Source organism: Microtus pennsylvanicus, chromosome 4, assembly GCF_037038515.1.
Source record: "Microtus pennsylvanicus isolate mMicPen1 chromosome 4, mMicPen1.hap1, whole genome shotgun sequence".
Classification (NCBI taxonomy): Eukaryota; Metazoa; Chordata; class Mammalia; order Rodentia; family Cricetidae; genus Microtus; species Microtus pennsylvanicus.
Genome location: NC_134582.1, coordinates 46,872,988 through 46,882,277, shown reverse-complemented (window position 1 = coordinate 46,882,277; position 9,290 = coordinate 46,872,988). Strand labels below are relative to the sequence as shown.

The 9,290-nt window shown below is 56.4% G+C and overlaps 2 protein-coding genes across 2 annotated transcripts; both read right to left on the bottom strand.

The window, feature by feature from the left end:
* Positions 1–269: 269 nt before the first annotated feature.
* Positions 270–2,463, bottom strand: Mzb1 (marginal zone B and B1 cell specific protein). Its single transcript, XM_075968949.1, has 4 exons — positions 2,179–2,463; positions 1,245–1,369; positions 803–913; positions 270–707 (listed from the first exon to the last, which is right to left on the bottom strand). The coding sequence occupies exons 1-4, from the start codon at positions 2,350–2,352 to the stop codon at positions 557–559; spliced, it is 561 nt and encodes a 186-aa protein (XP_075825064.1). The 5' UTR covers positions 2,353–2,463; the 3' UTR covers positions 270–556.
* A 142-nt stretch (positions 2,464–2,605) lies between these two features.
* On the bottom strand, positions 2,606–8,412 carry Prob1 (proline rich basic protein 1). Its single transcript, XM_075968947.1, has one exon. The coding sequence runs from the start codon at positions 8,342–8,344 to the stop codon at positions 5,291–5,293; it is 3,054 nt and encodes a 1,017-aa protein (XP_075825062.1). The 5' UTR covers positions 8,345–8,412; the 3' UTR covers positions 2,606–5,290.
* Between the last annotated feature and the right edge of the window lie 878 nt (positions 8,413–9,290).

Sequence of the window (9,290 nt, the reverse complement as noted above, 5' to 3'; positions counted from 1 at the left end):
CATTGTCTAAGCAAGTACAGAGAGTAAGAAGTCCATGCCTCGGTGGCCACAAGGTGGCTGCACCTTCCCTCTGAGGGATCCAAAGGCCTGGACTGCTTGACCCTGGACTGGATCCAAGTGTCTGGATCCTTTCCTCGCTTGCTCCCATTTCCAGCCGCGCCAGCTGTCTTCTAGGTGGGTAGAGTGCTATGTATGTGGCCCGCGATGGGAAGGCGTTCAACAGAGACTTCCATGTCTGTCCCACCATCCCCGAGCCCCTTTATGGAGACTTCAAAGTCACTGAGCTTTATTTGAAAGTAGAAACCCCCATTGCCCCAAAGAGGGGTGGAGGAAGGAAGAAGACTGACAACAAGGCCAGGTTTCCCTGCCCCCTCCCCATCACCACTGCTGAAGGAATAGGGCCAAAGGCTCAGGAGAGTCACAGCAGCACTTCCAAGGCTGAGGCCAGCCTGTGCTATGCGATGAGACAAGGCCAGCCTGTGCCCTGTCTCCAAGCAACCATTAATTTAATATATATATATATATGGAGAGAAGATCTGTAGGTGTACCACTTGTACTAAAGCTCTTCTCTTGGGTTTTCCAGTGAGCAGGAACCCTGAGGGCCACCACACAGCAAGGCCTCCAGGGCCTCATGGCCTTGGCGGTAGGCTTCGTAGATCTGATCCTCTCCAAACTCTCCCAGGTACTGGAAACACGTCGTGGAGAGCCTAAGAGAGCAAGAGGTACCTTGAACCCTAACCTACCCACAGGGATGTTGGGGGAAGCCAGGACTCCAGGGACCCCTTCCCCACTCTGTAATTACCTATTGGGCCAGGGACCCCCAGTAATCATCACGCTGATGCTAGGCTCTGTCCCCTTGCTGAGTCCTGGGCCCATGAGACGTTTCATCCCGTTCACTTCTTGAACTCCATAGCTGGCGGCAGTGGGAAACAAGGGATAGAGGATCAATGGGGGCCTGGCCAAGGAGGGACTTGCTTCTATCCTAAGTACACTGAGTTTTTGCTGGGTTCAGACTGGGTTAAATTCAAGGCCCAAGATCTCACAGTGACTTTTCTGCTGCCATCTGCTCCCCGACTCGCCCCCAAGAGCTGCACTTCCTGGATTTCAGCCCAGTCAACCTCCTCCCTCAGGCCAGAGGCCAGAGCCTTCGTGGACCCGGCATGTGGTGTCAACGGGAGGATGGAGGTCTGTACCCGCCAGCCCTTTCCCTTAAGAAAGTGATAGGGCCTGGATTGGCAACTCACGACTGCCAGTTCTGAGAGCAGGTCCGGTCCAGGACATCTGTGTATACCGACTCTCTCAGCTCCTGCAGTCCACTGGAGTCTGGACCGTGAGATTTAGCTTCTGCTTTTGCCAGATGTTGCCCCATCTGGAATGAGGAGGTGCTGAGAGCTAGGACTGTGGGGCGGCTGTCAATTGTGGGAAGGAGGAAAGGACAGACACCCAAGTCTCTGGGGAGATTGAGGTGGCCAAGGCGCTCACTGTTGAGCAGGAAGCACCTGTGAGGCAAGCTGCAGCACCCCTCCTACTCCCCACCCCACCACCTTTCACCACCCCTCCCCACCCCATCCCCACCCTGGCCCAGGCCCCAAAGCTGGGCTGGGCCACTTCAGGCAGAGGAGGAAATGTTGTGTGAAAAACCAGGCCACTCTTCGAGGGCATGCTTGCCCGGTAGCATGTGCTATTTTTAAACTACAAGAACAAAGAAAGCCAGTGATAAAGATAATAATAATAAACAAATAAAATAACCAGAGCCCAGTCTTTAATAACACATGTATTCATCCACCCTGCGTACATACAGAAACATGGTCACATAGGCATGCTTGAGGGAGCAACAAGTATGATGGGTTCACATAGATACACATGTACCCAACATGCATGAAGTAAAGGCACTTCCGGGGCCTTGGGAGGGTGTTGAGACCAAGAAGACTACAGAGAAGGAATCCAAGAGGATGAATGTTTCCCTGGGGTGACAAGTGCGGGCACCTTAGATTGGCCGCTCTTAGGTAACCAGGCAAGGGTGTAAACTGAGGCAGGGCAATTCAAGTGTAGGAGGCTGGTGATGTCATGGAGAGATGGCTGCTTGGGGCTGCGGGCTGGGGATTAAAGGCCAATGATGGAGTTTACAGTAGATGGAGTGGTCTGAGCCAGGACTTTTGGGGGACGGGCAGAACTTACTTGGTAGGCCACAGCCCGGCAGGCATCACAGCGCAGGTGAACAGGCATATAAGATGCGTACTTCTCCTCATCATCCAGCACTGGAGCGGTAGCTGAGAGCGGAGGCCTGTCCCCAAGGCTTCCCAGGGTGGCCTTGCACCCGAACAGTAGCAGCAATGGCAGGGCCAGCCTCATGGCCTCTGAAGTTACTTCATGGAGCGTGCACTGCGGTTGGGGTGCAGCTGTGCATTCGAGTTATTTGTGGTTCAAGCCAATAGGGAACCGACACCTCACTGTCCTCTTCCCTTCCCCCAGGGCCCTGGAGGTGACACGTACACAGTTTCCATAGGGGGACCCTGGCTCCCACAGACTGAGCTCCATCTCACAGATAGGGGATGAAGATGCAAAGAGAGGTTCTAGGCTGACCCAGGAGTTGGGGTGGGGGATGGATCTCAATACTGTGACCTGATCAAGTGGCAGGGACTGTGCTGAACACCCTGGGGGTGAGGCAGTCGGTTACAGTCATCTTTATTCTACTGTGAGGATGTGAAAGCTCAGAGAGAAGAGACATATCCTCCTACCAGAGGAGCCATGATGAGAGTAGTCCCCAGTGCTTCTAGGTCACTCAGCCACCAGGAGGAATGTGGCCATGGTTGTGGTTGCCAGCCTAGGGTTTTCCTTGTGGTGAGGTTGGCAACCACAGTATGTGAGAGCATACATAATCTCTCTCTGACCGCAGAGTCCCCTTCACCCAGGCCAGAGCCAGGCATGGAAGGGCTTTGTGGGGGTTAAGAGGGAGCAAGCTAGCTGGGTGTGGACCTTTAGTCCCAGCTAGTTCCAGCACTCAGGAGGTAGAGGCAGGTGGATCTCTGTGAGTTCAAGGCCAGCCTGGTCTACAGAGTGAGTTCCAGGACAGCCAGGGCTGTTATACAGATAAACCTTGTCTGTCGGGGGGTGGGGGAGAAAGAGACAAGCTGACCAAAGTTTAGTGGTTAAGAACAAATGTGTCTGTTCCTGAGGACCTGGACTCAGCTCTCATCGCTCACATAGCAGTTCACAAACATCTGTAACTCCAGTTCCAGGGGGTTCAATACCCTCTAGTCTTCGTGGGCATACATACATACATGCAGGTAAACACTCATAAAATAAAAATGCAGAATTTTAAGTGTTTTTTACATGGCTATTTTGAGACAGCCCTGACTGTCCTGGAACTTGCTCTGTAAACCAGGCTGGTTTTGAACTCAAAAAAATCTAGAATTTAAAGTAGGTACCACCACTCCAGGGAAAAGTGGGTTGTTTTGTTTTGTTTTAAGGATGGCAGCAGGAAATAAGGATCATACACTGATTGTTATCACAGTCACCATGGCTTTCCATGGCCAGCCATTTATTGCACACCAGGACAAGACGATGCACTCTGGGGGTGGCCTGGTCCCTCTATGCCATGGGGATCAGAATCTTTGGTAGATATGTTCAGGCTATTCTGATTTAGTGTTTTAGCCAGTTTCCAGTCCAGGGCAAGGCTGGTAGGGAATCTGGGGGATCTTAGTTGCATAGGCCTGGAACCAGAAAGCTATCAATCGCCAGCCCTGACCCTGCTTCTAGTGGGAACTGTCCCTCTCCAAACACTCTCCAGCAAGGTCCAGTCACTTCAGGCTCAAATCTACAGAGATCACTTCCCATCCCACAGAGACATGCTCCATCTCTCAGTTTACCTCAGGGCAGGTGGAACACAGGTCTGGGGCTTCCCTGGGCTGTGAGCAGCCTGAAGGGCCAGTCCCTGTGTGGGCACTGTTGGGCACTGTTGCTTCTGCATGGACATCCTTCTTCTGCCCCTTGTCAGTTTTTTTTTTTTTTGCTTTTTTTTTTTTTTTTATGGTCTTTTGAAACAGGGTTTCTCTGTGTGTAGCCCTGACTGCCCTGGAACTCAAGCTCATTTTGTAGACTAGGCTGGCCTGGAGCTCACAGAGATTTATCTGCCTGCCTCTGCCTCCCAAGTGCTGAAGTTCTGGGCTAAAGGCATGCACCACCACACCTGGGTTTCTCTTGCTAGCTCTGCCCTCCCTTCTAGACACCAAGAGCATGCCCCTATGCTAAACCCCAGCCTTCCCCCTCTTGTCATCTTAGAGATTCACTTGCCTCCTGCCTGGGTGCGGATGGCTCACAGAAGACAGACGCTGGGACCTGATGTGTTAGGAGTTAGGCTCCATGCTGTGAACTGTCAGCTGTCATCCCTCCATTGCCTTTCCATTTTGGTTAAACAACCACAACTCCCAAAACTAATTTATTTTTCTAGATTGTTCTGTCAGTCTTCAGGAATAGCTGGCCAAGAGAAGTATTTACTGATCATTTGACATTCTTTAGTTCACCCCTTGTACCTAGTCACCCCTAGCAATCAACAGAAAGCCCAAAGAAGAACAACGTCACTCCCCTTCCTCGTTTCCTAGCGCCTTCTGCAGGCCTTTCTGCCAAGGAGTTGCTTGTCCCTTTGGCTGTCTTTACAGGGACCACAGCGATCCTGGGACTTGCAGTTCCAAGCCGACCCTCCACGTCTCCTTATACAACATCCATCTTCCACCTCACATACTATCCCCACAGCTGCCATTCTCAGCCCTGAGCGGGCCGGGGCCTCATTGTGTTCTCCCAAAACCTTCCAGAGCAAGGCTCAAACCCATCCCCTCCATCTCTGCAGCACCCACTGTCCTGCCCAGCCGCCTGGGGCCCGGTGTTAGGTAGAGACCAACAGTTCACCATCACCACAGGCAGCCCTGGCCCTGCTACTCCCACACCCTCCATTCTGGGAAACCCAGCATCTCTTAGTGGTCTCACTTTGACATACTTGCTTGCCTGCATACACACATACACCACACCCTGGGAAGGTTTGGGAAAGGGAAACACATTTTTTGTTGCGGGGGGGGGGGGGTGGGAAGGGCGGGGCATAGGCAGCCAGGCATTTGTTAATGATGATCCAGCATTGTCAGCCCAGGGAGCAGATACATTCTCTTAAGGTCACTTCTGGTCTGGGGACTGGCTGGAACTAGCCAAAGAGTTGAGGAGAAAAAATTAAGTGACTAGGAACCAGAACTCCCAAAGCCTTCTAGGGAACACAACTCCAAGGGGACCGCGACCTGAAGCTTCACAAAGGAAACACGGAACCCTTGCTGGACTGGATGGGTCCGGAATTGGAGGGCGGGGCACAGAAGAGCAACGGTGGAGCCGGACTGGGGGTCCCGCTCAAGGGCATGTAGTACATCCCCTCCAGGGGCCCGGTTTCAGGGGTCCAGGGTAGCTGGAGACTGCCAAGGGCCTGGAGATTGGGGGACGGCGGCGTCAGTGACGAGCCAGGGACAGGCCCATAGGCGGGCGGGTAGAGGCCCGGCCCTAGGGCCAGCGGGGCATAGGCTTGTCGTGGCGGCCGGGAAAGAGAGGGCGAGGGCGGCAGCAGCACTTCCACGTACTGCCCGCTCTCGGGGTCGAAGAGTAGCCGTAGCCTCGGCTGCCGTGGAGCCTCCACAAAGTAATAGCGACCGCTCTCCGGGTCTACGAGGACCTTTCCTGGTGGCGCGGCTCCTGGAAGCCTCCGCGCCCCCTGGGTGGATGCAGGAGGGAGTCGATCCGTGGGAGGTGCAGAGGCAGCTCGCGGGAGGGGTGCAGCGGTCCTGGTCGCTGTCGCCTGAGGCTCCCGCGGGAGGGGCGCCTGAATCGCCTTTGCAGGAGCCACAAGTGGTGTCTCCAATTCGGGTGCTGTCCCAAGGCTCGAGTTGGGACATGCCTGAGGGGAGCCGGGGTGAGGAGGTTGGGTCCCTGCTGATCCTAAAGGGGACCACTCGGTTGAGGTGTGAGCGCCTCCTAAGGGACTGGTTCGACCCTCGTGGTCTGGGACCAGGCGCTGGGCCTCAGCATCCAGGTTTTCTACCCCAGGACCGCATCCTTGGACAGCTGGGGTTTTCTCCCGCCGGCGGCTCAAGACTAGAGCGCCAGGTAAGCGGATCTCACTGCGCGCGAAAGGCTTCGCGGTGTTGTTCTCTGCCCTCCGCCTCGGGACCTGGTTGGAGTGGGAGACATCCTTAGGGGTCGCATGGAGTGAAGGCTCTGGAGACTCGTAGGGATGAGGTACTACCGGCAGAAAGTCCTTGAGAAAAATGGAAGTGTAATGGGCCGGGGCCGGCGACTCCAGCGCTGGGACCTCCTGCGCTTTTGATGCATCGCCCTCCCCGCGGGTGTCAGCAGAAGGCGCGGGAAGCCCGGAACTTGGGGTTCCCGCAGGAAAGCTTGGCGCATAAGTGGTCTTAACCATCTTGCGCACGTCTCGCGGCCGCGGAATAGTCACGCGCGACCGTCCAGAAGCTGCTTCTCCCGAGGCCAAGGCTTCTGGGCACACATCGTCGTCTAGGATGCTTGTGAGATGACTTCCGGGAGGTTCCGGTGTATAGACAACTGGAGATGGCTGCCTGCCTTTGAAGGCATTATCCGCATTTTCCAGGGTGAGCAGACACTGCGCCTCTGTGAGTTCTGGAGTCCCGGGGGCTGGTAGTGTAGGCGGCTCCAACTCCTGAGTTAGGCCATTTATAGCTTCCTGACGCAATACCGTCGATGAGCCCTGCACAATAGGACCCCATGTCTCTCGGGGCGATGGGCTACTCGTTTCAATAGGATGATCAGGTAACTCCTGTGGGAGCAGGGCTGGCAAGGACCGGTCCCTACTCAGCCCTATAGCATCTCCACCTGTCGAATGTGGAGCCTTCCACAGAGAAGGAGTTTCGGGACCTGGGTTCCCAACTCTAGCGACACCCTGAGTCCATTGGGAAAGAGGTGGAGTGGAAGGGCTTCTTCTGCTGTAGTCCTCTACGGCCTCATTCCGATTTTCCCACTCAGAAGATGCTTCAGGGAAGGACGGACTGCCCATTCTCCAGACAGTCCTATGAGGTCGTGAGAGGTTCTGGGGGGACGGGCACAGAGGACCCCGCACGGCCCCATTTGGAGTCTGCTGCGGAGGAGATGGGCTCCTTGGTCTCACAACCCTACTGGGAACCACTCGGGAGCTTCTAGAATGGAAGGGAGGACTTCGTGTTCTCGGTACGATTCGATCGGGAGTCTCACGAGGGAACTGAGTCTTGGATTCCCGTTCGTGAGCCTGTTGGATTTTTTCCTCTGACTGCAGAAAGATGCTGGAACTAACAGGTCCCAGCGGCTCGGTCCCAGGCGCCGGCTTGTCCCGCCGAATTGCTCGCTCTCGGAGACTGGGCCAAGGCCGCGGGGCTTTGGTGTGGACAGAACTATCTTGTGCGCGGGGTGGCCGAGACTTGACCTCTTCCGGGACCACACGGGTGCTGCGTGTTGTTTCCTGAGGATTCGTCGTGGGTTCTGGTTTCCCCGTGGATCTAAAAGTGGCATTGCTGGGGGCCGGGACCTCAGAGCCCAGTTTTCTGGCCAGCGCCGTCTGTACGATGCCCGCGGCGGCCTGCAAGCGGCTCAGAGACTCGTCCAGGGAGCCAGTGCGCAGGAGCAGTCGGGGACGCGGCGCGCGACTGTCCTGCGAGGGACTCCGAGGCCGCGGACGCAGCTCGATCTGACGCTTCGGCACCGTGCGGGGTCTAACCGGCTCGGTGCGCTCCTCTAGGGCCACCTCCACACACTCGTACTGGCCTGAGACGGCCGGACTCGGCCCGCGGGGCGGCAGCTCCAGGTAGGTGGCCCAGCGAGAGCCCCCGTCGGGGGCCTGCGGCTGCGGCGACACTGACACAGGAGACGGTGACCCGGGCAGCAACGGACTGTTGATGGCAGGCGCCATGAACTGTTGTTCCTCCAGATCCTCCGCGTCGGAGCGGCTGAACAGAGCCCTGGCGCCGAAGATGACTTCCATCTCCCCCGACGGCAGCATGCGCAGCTGGGGCCGGGGCGGCAGCGGGCCGGAGCCCGGGCCTCGCGGGAAATCCGAGCCGGAGCTGTGCTGCTGGCGGCTATTCTGGGCGCTGACGGACAGCACAGGCTGCGCGCCCGTCCCCCGCCCAGGGGCCACCCAGAGCCAAGTCCCCCTGCCTTCTGTGTCCGGCCCAACGTCCGGAGGCTCCGGAGAACCCGGAGCTGTGTGGTAGGAGCCGGACGAACCGGATGAATCCTGACGCCAGGCAGGGGCAGGCAGCTGCTTTGAGAGCCCTGGAAGGGCTGGCGGGGCGAGCGCAGTCAGCATGGTGGGCAGGACACTTAGCACTACCTCCCGGGCAATGCCTCCGCTGGTGGCGCTTGCACTGTCTCCGCCCCGCCGGAATGCCATGGGGTCAAAGCGTCTTAAAGCGCCAGTGTCTACGCTGAAGCTAGCGGAGTTGTCAGCAGAGACCCAAGTCCTGGGCACTATCCGGTGCAAACCCCCTTGCCCGAACTTTCTCCAGCACAGGTGGAACACAGGGCTGGAGCTCCAGACTTTGACTGACAGGCAGGTGAGAGAAAGACAGGCCTAGTTTTGAAAAGGAGCAAACAGCTATGCCCAACTCCACCTAACACAGGTGGGAAAACTCTGGCCTTGCAAGGGACTTCTGAGCCGGTCAGGGTGTGAGCTTGAAGTTCCATATCCTCAGCCCCCAACTCTTTAACATCGCAAGGAAACTCCTCCATGGCTTCCTTAGCTACAATCCATATGCTTCCTTGACTTCTCACGTCCATACACCACCTTGGATAGGGTAAGGAGAATCAGGCAGGCGCTGGCTAGCTTTCCCAAGCTGCTTAGCAGCCAGAACAAAGCTGGGAGACAAACCAACCACTGTAGGGTTCCCTCTAAGGTCCCAGGCGCACAGGACCTTATTCCGGTGCCCCACAGCATTCCTTCCTTCCTAGTAGGGAAGCAGCCACCAGCTGTCATTGTCCTCTGACAATAGCACACGACTTGCCCTTAACTTTGGGCTTGAAGGTCCCACTATGACTCAGGCCCCAGCTGACCCTGAGGCCAGAGCACTGGCCCAGCTTTATGCCCACCCTCACACTGACCCAGCACAAGCCAGGTTTAACCAATCCTGTGGATCCTGAGTTCCCCAAGATCACTTACACTCAGTGAAGACTTCTGAGAGGATTTAACCTTTCACCCCATCAAGGCCTGCCTGAGCAACTTGAGCAGGCTGGGGCCCTTTCCCTGTTTTCCAGAT

Coding starts and splice junctions, on each gene's coding strand:
- Prob1 (XM_075968947.1), bottom strand. CDS start 8,344: ATGCTGACTGCGCTCGCCCCGCCAGCCCTTCCAGGGCTCTCAAAGCAG.
- Mzb1 (XM_075968949.1), bottom strand. CDS start 2,352: ATGAGGCTGGCCCTGCCATTGCTGCTACTGTTCGGGTGCAAGGCCACC. Junction 914..1,244: donor TGCTCTCAGAACTGGCAGTC/GTGAGTTGCCAA, acceptor CACTGCCGCCAG/CTATGGAGTTCAAGAAGTGA. Junction 708..802: donor GGGGGTCCCTGGCCCAATAG/GTAATTACAGAG, acceptor TTGCTCTCTTAG/GCTCTCCACGACGTGTTTCC.